This window comes from Lissotriton helveticus, chromosome 8 (assembly GCF_964261635.1).
Source record: "Lissotriton helveticus chromosome 8, aLisHel1.1, whole genome shotgun sequence".
Lineage (NCBI taxonomy): Eukaryota > Metazoa > Chordata > Amphibia > Caudata > Salamandridae > Lissotriton > Lissotriton helveticus.
Window position 1 is genome coordinate 1461487320 of NC_136069.1, and position 17531 is coordinate 1461504850.

General features: G+C 48.0%; 1 protein-coding gene across 1 annotated transcript in view; it reads right to left on the minus strand.

Moving 5' to 3' along the window:
• SCAF4 (SR-related CTD associated factor 4) overlaps positions 1–17531 on the minus strand; it is a 1013644-nt gene that overhangs the window by 696163 nt on the left and 299950 nt on the right. Inside the window, exons 11-12 of the mRNA XM_078658400.1 lie at positions 3701–3795; positions 3447–3567 (exon numbers count right to left, since the gene is read on the minus strand). Coding sequence (XP_078514526.1) covers positions 3447–3567; positions 3701–3795 — 216 coding nt within the window. The remainder of the gene's footprint in view (positions 1–3446; positions 3568–3700; positions 3796–17531) is intronic.

A 17531-nucleotide genomic window follows, 5' to 3' on the forward strand; every position in this document is an offset into this window, starting at 1 on the left:
GGCTGAGTGTCTTGGTGCAGAACAAAACAAAGAGTCGACATGGCATACATCTCTGTGTGTCATGCCCACAACACACAGCCCTGGCATACCTCAGTCACCCCTCTAGCTGGGTGACCTATGCCAGTCTGCGGAGACCGTGCCCTGAATGTAGGCCGGGTCCTTTGTGGCATGTTTGTACTTTTTCTCAGTTCTGGGAGTTACTGCTTTGCATGTTGCGGGCTCCCTGAATGCTTCCTTCCCTTGAGCCAAGACGCTGTCGAGCATTGGCAGGTACTGGCTCCTTGTTTGTGTGGGGAGCAATGTCTCTAGAAGGAAGTCTGCTTTCTGCTTCTCTTCGTCGAGCTTGAGTTTGAATGCCGCTGCGGCAGACCTTACCACCGAGTTGTAGGCCCCGATGTCGTCCGGCGGCGAGGGCCTCGAGGGATATGTGTCGACCGCCTCCTCCGGGCTGTCGGTGTCGACATCTAGGTAATCCACCTCCTGTAAGTCAGAGGGGGCCGACTCTGCGTCCGTCCTGCTGTCCTCTTCCTCCCCATAGTTGTAACTATCGTAGGGATTCTCGTCCTCTTCCTGGTCGTCGACCACCTCGACGTCCGGGTCTTGTTCCTCGGCGACCTAGTCTTCCTCCTCGACCACCTCCACCACTGGTGGCTTGGTCTTGTGTGGGAACGTGAAGGTTTTCATCTTTGCGTCGAATTCTTTCTTCCGCTGCAAGATGTTTTCCATTTCGGCCTCGAGGCGCCTTCTCTTTTTCTCCATCTCGGCCGCGTGTTCCGCGTCGGATGGTTCGGCCGCTCTTTTCGGCGGTTGGCTCGGCGCCGTGCTTTTCGGTGCCGAAGTTTGACGTCGAACCGGATTTTGGGTCTCAGGTCGGCGTCGGTAGTTTAGGGTCCTTCTCCCTCGGCGTCGATCGATCCTTTTCGGGGCCGATTTTCGACGACTTCTGCTGTTCAACAGCTCTCGGCGCCGGGGACTCATTCTCAGAGGATCCGCTGGGCCTGTGAGTACTCGCGGACGCCAGGTGTTTTGGCGTCGGCGCTTTTGGGGCCTTGCCCTCGTTTTTTCGAGACTCAGAGTCTCTCGGGTTCTTGGGGGCCGGAGAGTCTCCTATCCTTATCACAAGTCTTCGTGTAATCGGTCTCTACGACCGTGTAGCTGTCGTCTTCGGCGGCAGCGTTGTCCTCTTCCTCGGAAGACATCCCCAGATCATAGAGGGACGGAGTCGGGGCCTTCCCCTGCAGGGTGGCGCGCGCTACCCTCTGTCTCTCTCTCACACGAAGGGTCTTCGGGGCGAAGGCGGAGCAGGCGTTGCAGTCCTCGCTTTCGTAATTTACCGGTAGACAAAGGTTGCATACCGGGTGCTGGTCCTTCTGCGCGTACTTGTGGTGGCAGTTACGGCAGAACTTGAACGGCGTGTTGTCCATCATCGAGCGCTCAGGGCCTCCCTGGTCGCGTGTTCGTCGAAGATCTCGATGAATTCTCCTTCTCCTTTGCTGACTCCTCGTCGATGAAGTCTCCTGGAGTCTTCAGATACCTTTTCTTTGCAATTTCTGTATTTTTCTTTCTTCTTTCTCCAAAAATGTCTGGAGCCCAAACGGGAACGATCCAGACCCGACAGCGGAAAAAAAGAATCTGAAGATGGCGCCCAAGAGTGGGAGCTTCCGCAGGAAGCATGCAGACGTCACCGGAAATGCACCCAAGGAGGTGTGACGCCGACGCCCACCTGGGCTACGAAAAAAAACAAAAACAAACAAACAAAGAAAAGACTACGAATCCGGACCCAACCACAAGACCGCAGAATAATGCACAGCATAGTGAATCCAGAAAGATTCACGCTGCAAAACAGGTGATAAAAGACTCTGAGAGGGAGAAATCACCCCTTTTGAAGTAGATGGTCTGTCAGTGGACTTTTCAAGGTGATGTTTCTTCATCACTTTAGCTTTAGGAGAAACCTTCTGAGACTCACTGGTCCTCTTCAAGGATGTAGTAGTCTTGAATGAGGACAAACGCTCCACATCTGATAGAGGGCTCTCTGAAGTCTTCAACTTCTGCAACCACAGAAGGAGACACCCTTCTCTGTCCTTTAGAGTCTTCTGAGAGAAGGTTCTACATATTGTACAATCTTTTACCTGGTGTTCAGGATCGAGGCAATAAATGCACTTTTTATGAGGGTCCTCAGAATGAAGTCGCTCATTCCCACAAGTCCCACAAGGTCTGAAGAGGGACTTCTTGGTTGTAGACATGAAGTTGTTCTTTGAGAAGAAAAAAAGAGAAAAAACTGGGCAGAGCTTAGACGTGCGGTAGAAAATCTGAGGGCCTGAGTCTGTGAGGAGAACATTCTAAGAGGGTGCTGGCGCCTGATTGGCTAGTGTTTGGACTAATCATAATGACTGTGATATGTTATAGAAGTGATAAGTATTTCTCTATAACAACTCTATCGTTTTTTCTTTCTTATACATATATATATATATATATATATATACTTATGTTATTACTACATTGCTATGTTATGTACCATGGGGTACAACGGGGAATATTCAAGCATGTGAACCTATGAGACACTCAAATACTGGAGAACCTCAGTTCCAATAGGTATGCTGAAATACAATTCAAGATAAATACTCAAACAGTTACAAGGCTTTGCATTAACTAAAGCATGGACCAAAATGCCCAGCAAGTTTCACATCTAGCAAAACATACTTTGTAAACCATATCTTTTAAGGTCTGAATTCTATTACTCGTTAGTTTTCCGATTACGATCATCACTTGAATGACTGGGAGAAACATGCAAGCCAGTGTATAAACAAAAATGGTAATTTCACATCAAATTAAAGGATTTGTTAAGCTCTTGGCTACCCAGATGGGCTTCCTTGTGCGGACGTCCAGCTGACCCGAATACAAAGAGCTTAAACAAACTGACAGGTTATTAGTGGAGAAGTGTGGCTCACTGATTAGAGCGGCAGACTCTGAAGCAGAGATCAGGCCCGGGACCAGGGTTCAAGTCCCGACGCGGCAGGGTCTTGAGCTCAATGTCCGTGTACTCGATAATTCTCGCCTCGGCGCCTACTCTAATCATGGGTCCCTCACTGCAACTCTGGGCAATAGCCTGCTTAATCTCCACAACGGCGCCTACAACACTGGGATGCCTGGCTTCACCTTGGGGGTGCCCAGGAGGGGCTTGTCACAGGGAGAGCCAGGAAGGGTTCCACAGCGTTATACAGCGCCGGGACGCCCCGTTGGGGCAGCTGTGCGCTTTACAAAATCCACTACATACATACATACATTAATTGTTTCCTAAAGGTTAGCGGTAATGTATTCCAGAGTTTGGAGGCAAGATAGGAAAAAGAGCAGCCCTCTCATCTAGCTCTCAACTCAGGAAAACAAAAGCAGACTCCGATTGCATGCTCTTAGCTCTGTTGGCACACTATAGTAATGATCATACACACCTGGTGCATCAAAGGATCTTGAGGGACGCCCATCATATGTGCCTGAAACAAATCCATACTGGGGAGCGGTACAGGGGGCTGGGAATACGCTGGCAGCTGAACACCCTCTCCTGGAAATCCACTGTGGTGCAAGGAAAGATTGATAACAGGACATTAAACAGCACTCAAACAAGCAATTAGTAACGTTTTTGACGGAAACAAGCTTGACAATACTGGTCATATATTGTAATTTATATCAGAAGTAAACAACTTACAATGAAGGCTGTGTGGGGGATGAAGGAGTTGAAACATCTTGCTTCAATTCTTCTCCTGCTTCTGGTTCATCATCATAATCAAATCGGTCAAGCAGCTTAAAAACACAATGTATGCAGTACAATCACTTACTGTCTCAAAGAAGAAATATTTTGTAACTAAAGATTAAATCAAAACACTCCCACAGGATAATAGGTAAACTCAGGAAGCTGGTCCTATACCAATAAGAGGTATACTGTGCAATGAGTCCAGGTATTTCCTTATGAGTGGACAAAAGCTTGCTCTAGCAATCCCAAGGTGCTCTTTATTTTAGGGGGTAGTGCGGTTGAGCAGCCTTAGGACTTATCAAAGAGGAGTGTGAGACATCTGTAATACACGCAACACGCACGTCAATAAATGGTACACAAAACTCAATAAGAAGATGCACACCAATTTGTAAAAATAACACGTATCTATATGGATTATGTTACTTTCCCACTAGGTACTAAGAGGAAGGGGTCCCAGCTTAAATGGACAAACGATTTGAAAACAGTAAATAGTAAAATCATACAGAAAATGAATTCGTCCGCACTGTTTTAATCACAATGGGAGTACATATTGAATCTATCACATTTAAACAATCAACACGTGGTTGAACAGTGCCCCAGGAAGGGAGAGGGGGGTTGTGAGATCATGTGAGGATAATGTGACGGGGAGGAGATTAAGTGACAGAACAATCAATCAATTGAAAACATTAAGTAGAAAGAGTTACGTATTATGTACAGGACAAAGGACAAAAAAGTACAGGTTGTATATCTAAAAGAGTCATACTCCGCAGAGTTCAATTAATGAACAGTTAGGACATGAAGTTGACATTCAAAGACAAGTGGTTGTCGACGTTTCGACCCTCAAAAGTGCGCAGGAATTGATACTATCCTTGCAATGGGGTCTTCATCAGGACGTGAAACGGGGCAGGCAACCTGTATCGTGAATGGTCAGGAATTGAACTAATTTGGAAGAAACTTGTCGCTGTGTCCAGTCAATGCGTTAAAGACGCGTTCAACGATTGGGAATCATTAGTCGAGAGGACTCATGGTAGTGCGATGTCCGGCGCCGAATGAATCTGGCGGTGTACCGATCGAGCTCGCAATCTGTGCAATGAGTCCAGGTATTTCCTTATGAGTGGACAAAAGCTTGCTCTAGCAATCCCAAGGTGCTCTTTATTTTAGGGGGTAGTGCGGTTGAGCAGCCTTAGGACTTATCAAAGAGGAGTGTGAGACATCTGTAATACACGCAACACGCACGTCAATAAATGGTACACAAAACTCAATAAGAAGATGCACACCAATTTGTAAAAATAACACGTATCTATATGGATTATGTTACTTTCCCACTAAGCATCTGTTCTTGGCATGTTCTTGGCATGTGGAGCTGTAGAGTAACATGCTGTGCATACTCCTGCCATCTAGTTTTAGGTTCGGATGTTTGCGAGTAGTTTTTCTTCAAAGAAGTCTTTCCAGTCACGAGGGGGGGGCGGAGCTAGCCGGCGAAGAAAATGGCTGCTTAGTCCGTCGGCTCCTCCGCTACAAACACTATCCTGCATGTTATCCTGCCCTTGTCGGCGCCGTTTTGGTCCGTGAACGTCATCCAGACCAGCCGGCACACTGAGTGACCCAGACCTGTGCCCCTTGACCGCGGCGGGCGAGCGAAGCTACCGCTGCGCATCGGATCGTGCTCCCGACCAGGACTGGCAGCCACTACACTCTCCGGCTTGGGCGCTGCGGTGTGGGCCTACTTCGGGAGAAGACGAGAAAAAGTGCAGTCGGCGCTTACAGAGGGCCGGATACCCGCTCGCAGTGCACAAACGCCCCGCAGGTAGGAAGCAGCGGACCAGAGACGCGAAGCGGCCGCCCTCCCCAAGCATGGAGGCCTAACTCGGGGTGCCCAACTACTAGAGGCCCTGCTTGACTGGGCCTGTGGAACTCTAGCGCTGAGTGAGGGACGTTATAATTGGAGCCCCCTCCCTGTGCCTTGCCCCGCTGAAGTGGCAGTCGGGGGATACGAGACACCTGGCACCCCAGTCTGGTGTACATTGGCGTCATTAACGCTCGAAGCAACAGCTTGGAGAGAATCACTGAGGCGGAAGTGATTTTGCAGGCCGCATCCCCCGGGGGCCCATGTTGCCGATGGCGCAAGATCATAGCTGCGAGATGCTGGGTGCCTTAGCCTCAGGGTACGAGCGCCACTGAGGAGCTGCGCAGACACGCAGAGGTTGCGGCTTGGAGCTGGGGTGCCCAGAAGTGACGCAGGCTAAAGTACGGCTATGCATTGCTGGCCTTTTTACAGTCTTTGAGCCCCAGGCGATATAGGCCTGTACGGACGGATGTTGATCTTTGGAGAGACTCGAAAATAAGGAGGCTTGTCCGTTACGAACGTTTCAAATCAGTGTGTAGACGGAGCCTCAGGGGATACATTCTAACAGGGCGCACTGCACTGTTTGCGCAGTTGTGATCGCTGCTGTGATGAATACATAACGTCAGCTGGGGCCGTCCATAGGGTTATACTGCCCTGTAAGCTAACATTGCGTACTAAACGCACCTCCATGGAGTGTGCCCAGTGGACCGGCGGAGACTGTGCAAAACCACGCGGCGAGGTCAAGGCAGCCCGGGGTGAGCACGTATTGGGCCGAAAAAGAGCCACGTATCCACCTCGGCATAACATCCCCTGAGGAGGCCATATCGTACAGTAACAACTCAGAGGGACCTCGCGTCAGCCACATAGGCGCCACTGCAGTCCCGGTGCACTCTAATTGCACACACCTGTTGTAACAGTCGCCTGCGGCAGCTATGGGACGTCCAGATCGTACGCAGCCTAAACTGTCGTTTGATACCACAAGCAACAAAAAATGCAAAACCCTTGATCCCACATCCAGTGACTCGATGGAGGTAACCGGGAAGGCAGTCACGGAGGAGGTTGCGGATCCTGATCTTCGCTGTATCCTGCTGGCCATGGAGAAGAACCTCCAAGGTGGAATAGCCTCACTGGGAACATAAATGAACGCCCTTACTTACAGGGTGGATCGGATGGCGGAAAGACTGGACAAGCATGCGGAACGCCTCGATATGTCCGAACACCGCATAGGGGAGGTAGAGGAGGCGCAAACGACACTCGATTCGGATAACAAACAACTGGGAAAGGTGATCCAGATTCTGCAGGATAAAGCCGAGGACTTGGAAGCGAGATCGTGCAGATGCAACATCCGCATCACGGGACTGCCGGAGACTACCCAAACGGGTAATATGGAACTGTTTGTGGAGGCACTGCTCAAAAAATTGCTTGGTGACACTTTTCTCCAGTATGTTCGTTGTAGAGCGCGCACACCGCACACTTGGCCCGAGACCAAAACCTGGAGCCCCTCCTCGGCCTGTGGTGGCCAAGCTGCTCAACTACAGGGACCGTGACACCGCACGGAGATTGGCACGTGAAAAGCAGCCACTCACCTACGAAGGCAGCGTGCTTTCCCTGTTCCCAGACATTACTGCCAAAGTACAGGAAGCGAGGCGTCAGTTTGTCCCTATGAAGAGAGAACTACGGGATCTCGGGGTTGACTATGCGATGTTGTACCCCGCCAAACTCAGGGTCAACAGACAGGAAAGGTCCATCATTTTTACAGATCCAAAGGCTCTCCAAAAGGCAATGAAGGGATGGCGAAGGAGTACACGTGAAGCGGACGGCGAGGGAGGCCTGAACGAAGCTGCTGGGGGATCCCTGGAAGACCAGGACTAAAATAGTACTCTGAAACAATAAAAGGTGTTTGTACATCACGATCAACAGATGCGAACCTTAGACCCAACTCAGGTAGAACTGCTGTCCGGGTTGGTGATGTGGATTGTACAGGGGTTGTGGCACAATGTGTATGTGTGATGGGAAATTTAGATCCAGATAGAGATGGCTTACACCCCTTCAAGAGTGACAATAACGCACTGCACCCCACATGAATACTTTTTACAAAGAACAAATGCTAAGTTTGTAGGACCTACCCTGAATCAGTGGATACTATAGATACACACTTGACGTTGTATAGGCTATTGCGTTAGTGATATGGGCCAACAACGAGGATTCCAGAATTGGGGTGTGCATCTGCAGTGGTGGTATACGAGGGCTGTTGTCTAGTACTAGACATTAGGGACAGCTACGACCAATATTCCCTATTTTTCACCTACTATTTTGCATATTGTAGTGAGGCGATGACAAGGGCTACTTTTCTCCTACATGAAGGCGGAGGAGCAGGGCGCAGTGGCTAATATACTGGACTATTGTTGCTATAGACCCACAATGAGCAAGCTACCTGCGCCCCTGCGTGTACACCACACTTCCTTAAATAACCGTGATCTCTATTATTGGTGTGTGATTTTTTGCTGTATGGTTGTGATGGGGTGGGGGGGCGAGGGGGGAGTGAATGTGAAGGGGGTTCGGGGTTTGGTTGGAAAGGGGGGTGGGGAATGGAAGCACCCAGTGACAGCAGGTGATTCTAAGCAGGGATGGGGGTGAGATGGGGAGGGAGGGAATGCGGGTCGCGGCCAGGTTGAGGTTAGGCATGCGTGGGTGGGGGGTTGGGCACCGCAACAAGAAGGTTTTTTGCAGTTGTTCATGCAAATGGTTGTTCTTGGTTTTATGTTTGATGTGACTGACAGTTTTATTGGCGGGGACGCTGACACAAACATAGCAAGTTCTTTTACAGTGGGCAAGGCACTATTATACACGCTACTACACTACCCTAGACATGGCACGGTACACTAACAGACACGAGGTTCCCCCTACATGCCCCCCATCCACCAACAAGACGCCACAGTCGTGCGACAATCTCGCCCTTACTTCATTGACCTGGAATGTCCATGGTCTCAATGACCACAGAAAGGTTCGGCGAGTGATTCAGTATCTTTCAAGACATAATGTAGATATTGCCCTAATACAAGAGACCCATTTACGCCCTGACAGCCCGACGCTACGTTATAGAGGACTACACAACCACATTCACGCTTCCGGTTTTACCTCAAGTGCAAGGGGGGTTCTTACCTGGTTTAACCAGAGGTCCGATCTGACATTTACTCCCATCGACACAGATCCAGAAGGTCGTTATGTGATCACGAAAAGCACTGGTAGGGGTATGACTTTATATGTTAATACATATGGCCCCAACTTCGACTGTCCCTCATTTTACGCTAAGATGGCCTGTAAAGTCAGAACTTTGGGTGAAGTCCATATTATATGGGGCGGAGATCTGAATTTGACAAGACACCCAGCTTTGGACAGATCAGATGGACCTAGTAGGTGGCCCTCTGCCTCCTCCCGCGTCCTGGATACTGAAACAACCCGGATGGGTTTGCAGGATGAGTGGCGAGCCAAGCACCTCACACAAGGGGGTACACACACTATTCATCGCAATATGACATTCACACTCGTATAGATTACTGGCTGATCTCTGAATGTCTCCTTCCCAGAATACAGGCTTGCGTGATACTGCCACGCACCTATTCCGATCACTCCCCAGTACCGATTACTCTAGGCGCCCCAGCGCGCCGGCCCGCTCCTTTTACATGGAGACTATCCCCTTACTCATTGTTGGAGGACGCTTTCCGAGAGGAACTGGCCACTGCCATCGAAGACTTCTTTAACAGGAACGAGGGTACGGTAGACTCCTTCCTTACGGTATGGGAGTCATTCAAAGCGTACATCCGCGGAGTCATTATCTCAAAACATGCTGGTGTCCTTAAATCCATACGGGTCGTCTGACGCTCTTGGAGACTAGGCTAAAAGACTTAGAGGTGGACATTTGAACGCACCAAACGAGGATGTGACACAGGAGCTAGCCAGAACGCTTAGAGAGTATCATGATGCGGAGGTGAAGCATCTTGGGAAATATGCCATTGCCAGATCGTACGGGGAGGGTGAACACCCAGGGGCAGTACTGGCCAAAATGGCCAAACAGGTGCAGTACTGGCCAAAATGGCCAAACAGCGCAGACAGACTGCGACGCTGCCTGCTATCCGATAACCGAACTCGGGAGACGAAATGGACGAATTTCAGATAGCGGCCCGATTTCGAGAATACTATGCCACCTTATATGCCTCTAGAGGGCCGATATCGGACTAAAGTATTATGGAATACTTAACTCATATCCAACTGCCTTGGCTCACTGACACTCACCGTGAGTTTCTAGCACGACCGTTTGAGCGCGAAGAAATAGTATTGGCGTTATCATCCATGAGGGCATGCAGCGCGCCGGGTACCAACGGATTCCCAGCCTCCTTCTACAAGGCTTTCCCAGACTTGCTTATTCCAAAACTTTTTAAACTAGTAGAGCAGATAGCTGAGGATGGGCAGATGCCACCAACGATGCGAGAAGCCATCATAATAGCGCTTCACAAACCTGGTAAGCCCCCTGAGGAATGTGCCTCCTACCGGCTGTTATCACTTATAAACGTAGACGCGAAGATTTTTGCGAAAGTCATTGCCAATCGTATAAGCTCTCTGATACCACCGCTGGTGGCCCCAGAGCAGGCGGGATGTGTCCCTAACCGCACCTTGACCTATAATTTACGCACTGTGTTTGCAGCATTTCAGCACACACGACAGGAGATCCCAGCAGTTGCGGTCTTCTTAGATATGGAAAAGGCGTTTGACTCGGTCGAATGGCCTTTTCTACACGCAGTATTACTACGAATGGGGGTAGGAGAACTTTTTCTACAATTGATACACATACTTTACAATTCCCTGACGGCGTGAGTCCGCATAGGTACGTTCACGACAACCCTTCGGTATCGGATGTGGGACTAGGTAGGGGTGTCCACTCTCCCCCCCTGCTCTACGCCTTAGTGGCGGAACCGGTTGCGTGTGCCCTACGGGAGTATCATGGACACCGTGGCATTCGCTTCCCAGGGTACAATCTGATAGTGTCAACGTATGCAGATGATACGCTACTTTATGTGCGTGACCCGGAGGCCAATCTCTCGCGAGTGCTGAGAGAGGTTGTGCTGTTTGGTTCACTCTCGGGCGTTAGAGTGAACTGGAACAAAACGGTAATGTTCCCTCTCACCCCAGCCACGAGTAGGGTGGAATCGGACTACCCTATACAGTGGACCAATGACTCGGTGAGATATCTGTGCATACGGCTCCACACGGATGCGGAGGTGGTACTACGGGAGAATTATGGAGTGGCCACCTCCAAACTTGGAGAATATAGAGAAATGGATCACCCTTCCTCTTTCAGTGATGGGCCGCATATCACTGCTAAAACTGATTGTACTTCCCCGTTTTCTGTTTAGCAACATCCCCATGGTACTGTCTTCCGCTTTTTTTAGGCAGTTACACACACTGGTGTTAAAACTGGTATGGGCCGGTAAGCAGCCTAGAGTGGCATGGAATATCCTCATAAGACCCTACGAGGACGGGGGCTTGCAAGCTCCGGACCTTGAATTATATTACCGCGCCGCGCAGGGCGCACATGCATACAGATGGATGCATGGCCCATCCAATGCCCCACATATATTCATAGAAGGCATAGTTGCTGATCCTACTCCATTACCGGCACTAATGACCCGACCCCGGGATAGATGTACGGGTTTACTTGACTCACTGAATGCTGTGACACACCCCTGGCACTATCTAAAAGATGCGCAGGCTTGCTCGCTACTGTATACACCGGAGGCTAAGCTGGAATGGTGCTCGGGCTGGGACCTTGCACAGACAGGTGTCATAGCATCGCTTGCAAAAATAAATATAACGACTATGGGCGATCTGTTTCTTAATGGAGCGGCTCGCACATGGGGAGATGTGGTTGCGGACGATAGTCTGAGCGCACCACCGCTGGCTAGATTCCAATTCCATCGGGTGAGATTGGCCCGTCGAGCACTATTGGGTGAGGACATGGAAGAACCGCCTACGATACTGGCCTATAACTATGTGACCACGGCTAAGACTCAATCTCACTTGATGTCACGGCTATATAGTATCACATTGGGGGAGAAAACGGCGGATTATGCAAAACCCAGCATGGAGTGGAAAACGGAAATTGGGACCGACCTATCAGAGGATAAATGGAAATACTGCTGCGCTAATGTTAAAAGAGTCTCCCTTAACGGCCGACACCGACTCTTGCATTTTAAATTCCTAAACAGGGTTTATTACACGCACAAGCGACTGTTCCGATATGGACTGCGAGACGCCCCAAATTGCAAGAGGTGCCCGGAGTAAACAGCTCACTTTTTACATCTAGCCTGGTTGTGTCCGAAGATTGCAGATTTCTGGCACGCAGTTACTGATTTATCCTTAACTCCCTCACCGCTGCTTGCACTACTAGGATACTCTAAAGATGTCGCCCCAGAGCTTCGTAGACTGGTGGATATGGCTTTTCTGGTGGCTAGGCGATGCGTAGCGCTCACCTGGATGAGGGGGCCCACCCCGACATTGGCCAGATGGTACAGGGATATGTTATACTGTTGTACCCAAACATGGTTGTATAGTGAGTTACTCCCCCCTCGTAACCGCCTTAAGAACTATTGGGCATTATACTTGGCAAAATTACCTGTAGTGGATGAAGACGGACCTGGGGACGGGGGCTCAGACCAGGCATTGGAAGAGGTGTGTGAGCACATGTCACAACAGGGTGGACACGTTGCAGAGCAGATATCATATACAAACTGACAGTTATAGCGGGCAAGGGTGCCGGGTCATTGCTGATAACTGAAAATTGATATAGAGTCAATGAACGATGGGGCGGGGGGCGGGGGGCGACAATGGAGGGGGGAAATACACCGATGATGAATACGATTACATTATTGTGGAGTTTGAACCAGAGTGTGCCTTTGATTTGTGCCAAATGACCACTGTTTATAATATGAATCGTATACAAATGCCACACTGTATCATTATTAATTTCATGACATGGTGTCAGATTTTCTGCCAATTGTATGTATATGACTAGAAATGCAAATAAAGAAAATTATTTAAAAAATAAAATAAAAAATAAAATAAAAAAGTCTTTCCAGTCACGAGGTAATGCGACACCTTCGGACAGTGCGCATGGGCATTGACTCCATTGTTAGATTGTTTTCCAACAAGAGGGAGAGAAGTGAGTGAGTGTAGAAAAGAGATGTCCATGCGTAGATAATGTAAATAATGAGAACTGCAACAATTACAGGTGCCCAGGGAGGAGGGTGGGCGAATGTGAATCTACAATTCTAAATGCCTAGAACAAATGCTTACCGGGTAAGTAACAATCCATCTGAGACGTGTGCTGTAGATCCACACTTGCTTTGCATAGACTATATATAAGTATTCTCCCAAAGCGGTGGCTAACCAGTAGAGGTTGCAGTTGTCTGGAAAAGTGTTTTTAGCACTGCCTGCACTACACTGGCATGTTGGCGTGCTACTACATACACATAATAGTGTTTGGTAAATGTGTGTGGTGTAGACCATGTTGCTGCTTTACAAATGTCAGCTATAGGAATGTTACCTTAAAAGGCCACAGATGCCCTTTATTTTGTGAGTGGAATGCGCTGTAGGAGGTATTGATGACATTCTTTGTTTTGCGTAGCAAGTTTCAATGCACTTAATTCATTTTGGAATCCCAGATTTAGAAATGGGATTGCCTTTGTGAGGTGGTGTAAAAGAAACAAACAGTTTTGTTTTACGAAAACATTTTGTTCTTTCGATATAATACATTAAAGCTCTTCTGATGTCAAGTGTGTGAAGTGCTCATTCTACTACTGAATCAGGTTGAGGATAGAACACCAGCAACTGAACTGATTAGTTAATATGGAAAGCAGAAACCACTTTGGGAAGGAATCCGGGATTGGTGCGAAGAACTACCCTATCTTTATGGAGCTGAAGAAGGGTTCTTCTACGGTTAATGCCTGTAGCTCACCAACTCTACTTAATGAAAAGATTGAAATTAGAAAAGCAACTTTCCATGAGAGAAACGGTAAAGGACACTTGTGTAGTGGTTCAAACGGTGGACCCATAAATCTTGTGAATACAAAAGTAAGATACCACACTGGTGCAATTCTTGGTGGTATAATTCTCTTTAAACCCTCCATTGATGACAAGAACCCAGATAAATGTTGTCTGTTTTGTAAATACGCAGCTGCTGCTGCAAGCTGCAACCGAACAGATGTGTAAGCTAGCTCCAATTGCTGTAGGTTTAGAAGTTAACAGACACCGTTCTGAACAGAAGCGTCTAGAGGTAGAATTTTGTTATTGCAGTAAACAAATTGTTTCCATTTTGCTGCATAACAAGCTCTGGTGGTAAGTCTCTTGCTCCTTTCAGAATACTCATACAGTCTGGCGGCAAATTTAAATATCCTAACTCTACGACTTTAGGTGCCAAATCGCCAAGTTGAGCTCCTTGGGATTTGAATGCTCGATTTCTCCATGGTTCGGAGTGAGGAGACTGGAGGTGAGATGTTGCTTTTGATGGGAAACTACTGAGAGCTCTAACAGGGTGGTGTACCACAGTTGACGGGTCCATGTGGGAGCTACCAAATCAGTATGAAGGATGTTTGTTGGAGATCCCGCAAAACAAACGGAAGGAGTGGGAGAGGCAGAAAAGTTTAGGCAAATATGTCTGACCAATTCATCCATAGGGCATTGCCTTTGAACAGATGGTGTGGGAAAATTGCGACGAAGTTTGGCATTGTGTGTCGTCTAATGTGGGGAACAGATCTATTTGTGGGTATCTCCATTGTTTAAAGTATGGAAGGAGAACTTGGGGATGAAGTTCTCACTCATGCATTTGCGGGCCACTTCTGCTGAAGTCAGCAATTTGATTGCTCACTCCCGGGAGGTGTTCTGCCAGAAGGTGCATCTTGTGATGGATTGCCCATTTCCAAATTGTCTGAGACAGGCGTGACAGTTGGAGAGAGTGTGCCCCGCCTGTTTTTGTACGCATTACATCGCTGTTATGTTGTCTGTGCAGACCAGGACAACTTTGCCTGTGAGATGAGATTGAAAAGCTTTCAGCGCTAATAATGCTGTTAGAAGCTTTAGAAAGTTGATGTGGAGACGTTTTTGTTTGTTGTCCCACACACCTTGAATTGTGTAATGATGGAGATGGGTACCCCAACCCCTGAGAGATGTGTCTGCTGTTATAACTACTTGTGAAACAGGGTTGATGAAAGGCCGCCCTTATGATACATTCTGTGGGTTCCACCACCACAGAGTGTGATGGGTGCGGCTGTCCACTAACACTAGATCAGTTAATTGACCCTTTAACTGATTCCACTGATGTGCTAAGCATTCTTGTAATGGACGCATGTGTAGTCTTGTATGAGATACTATTGCAATGTGTGACATCATTCCCAGTAGGTGCATGAAAGTCTTGGCTGGCAAGGTTTGGTTGGTTTGGATATTGGAAATTCAGTCTGCACTGGGGGAGGCGAGAGACGTGCAAGTGTTGAGAGTGTCTCATAGATAAGATTGTATCTGAGAAGACTGTAGGTGAGAATTTGAATGGGTTTAGACTTCAATGTAGTTTTAGGGAAACACAGGCCCTAGGTACCTAATTAGCAGAAGCCCAGGGCACACTCAAAGAGTACATCAGCAATTCATCAAAAAGTGTGGGCAACCATGCAGAAAGAGGGCACTTTCTCACAGGTACCCAGGGCCTATGTTCTTTTCCTAAAACTGTATTGAAGACCAAACCCAATTGGCTCACTCTGGCCACAGGTCAGCTCCTGGAAATTGGCACCACAGGTACCCAGGGCACTGAGACCAGGGAAGGCCTCTAGGGGCTTCAGCACATCTTGTGCCACCCTTAGAGGCACCGTACCTTTACACTCATGCACTGCCTTTGCACGCTGCATGTTTTGGTGCAGAACAAAGTGAATAGCCAACAGGCATGGCACGCATCCCTGTGTGCCATGCCTACAACCCACAGCCCTGGCATAGATCAGCCCCGCCTCTAGCTGGGTGCACAATACCAGTGATGAGGGTGTAGGTGCATGAGCCCTGTACCCCTACAGTGCCCAAGTCCATTCGTAGACATTGTAAGTGAAGTAATACCATTATAGTATATGGTGCTGGGAGTTTGTCATTACAAACTCCACAGTACCATAATGGCTTTCCTGAAAACTGAAAAGTTTGGTATCAAACTACTCAGCACATTAATGCCACTCTGATGCCAGTGTGGGATTTAATTAAAAATGCACACATAGGCCATCTTAGAGATCCCCCCCTAAAAAATGATTTAACACAAGTGTCCATGCTGAGTGGCTGCTTTGAGCTGACATTTTTCTGGACCCCTGGGTCGAGTGCCTGCTGCTCTCAGGGGCCTGAAGCGATGCACATTCTGGGACCAGGTGCCAAGACCGTCCCCCAGGACGGGAGGGGCCCACGAAGGGGAAGCCCTAAAGATTTTGGTAACTAAATAGACTCGTCTTTGGCAGTGGAATGTTTCAGCTCCGAAGCATGTTTGTGTTTCGAAGCAGAGGGTTTTGGCTCTGAATCATGTTTGTGTTTCGAAGCGGAGGCTTTCGGCTCGGAAGCAGGTCTGTCATTGGAGCCCGATTTAGGATTCAAAGGTAATTTCGGCCGACTCTGTCCCGAGCCGGAAGGCTTGGCGGTTTGTTTTGGTGCCGAGCCGAGAGGCGGGTGTAGGAAGCTGGCTCTGTATATACTATACCAAAGTGAGGTATAGTGTGTACAGAGTCCAGTGGAACCCAAAAGGTAGGCAGGGGTAAAGTAGATAGCACCTCACTCTATTTGTGGTAGGGTGGTCGAGCAGTAAGGCTGTATCAGAGGACAGCGTCAAGCATTTGTTGTACACACTCAGTCAGCAAATGAATTCACACACTCAAATACTGAACGGGAGTCCAATTTGTTTTGTATAAAAATATTCTTTTAGGTATGTTATTTTCTAGAACCAAGCAAGTCTAGCACAAGTAAGCAATAAATACTTTTCAATAGTAATGCAGTTGTATCACAGTTTGGATTGCAATCGAAAATGTACTTTGATTTAATTACAGTAGTGTTATGATAATGCAAGGTTTTTCAGATCACAGTACATATACTTTGTATAGAAGTTTTAGTAAAATATCATGTAAGTTACTTTTCAGATTACTTTTCTTACACAAAGCAGTATGCCTGGATACTGCACTGGGACATCTCCTGTAAAAAGGTTAAGTAAAAGCGTTTTGGTTATTTAGTTACAGTTTTAAAGAATTTCCTAGATTTTCCAACTCCACAATTCGAAACTTTTCATAGAAAAACATTGTTATCTTATGGAGGAAAGGAAAATGCTACTTACCAGAATGCATCTGTTCTTGGCATGTAGGGCTGCAGAACTACACACTGTTGCATTAGATTACCATCTGGTGGTGGGCCCGGATGATTACACTTTGTTGTTGTCTTGGAAGAGTCTTTGTCTGCTGGATGACTCCTCCCTTAGACTGTAGTGCGCATGGGCATCGACTCCATCTTCAGATTGCTTTCACCATTGGGCAACTGATAGAGTTGTACGAGTACAGATAAAGATGACCATGTGTTGTGTATCTAAATAATATACTACTGGAACAGACACGGGTAGCCGGGGAGGAGGGTGGGCATGTGTGGTTCTGCAGCCCTACATGCCAAGAACAGATGCATACTGGTAAGTAGCATTTTCCGTTCGAGGCATATGGGCTGCAGACCACACACTGTTGCATAGATTGCACAGCAGTTTCTCCCTTAGCGGCAGCTACCCGCATCTGTTGCAGTAGTTTGAAATAATTTTTTTAGTACAGCCTGGCCCACACTGGCTTGTTGTTTTGCCTGCACATCTACACAGTAGTGTTTTGTAAATGTGTTCATAGTAGACTA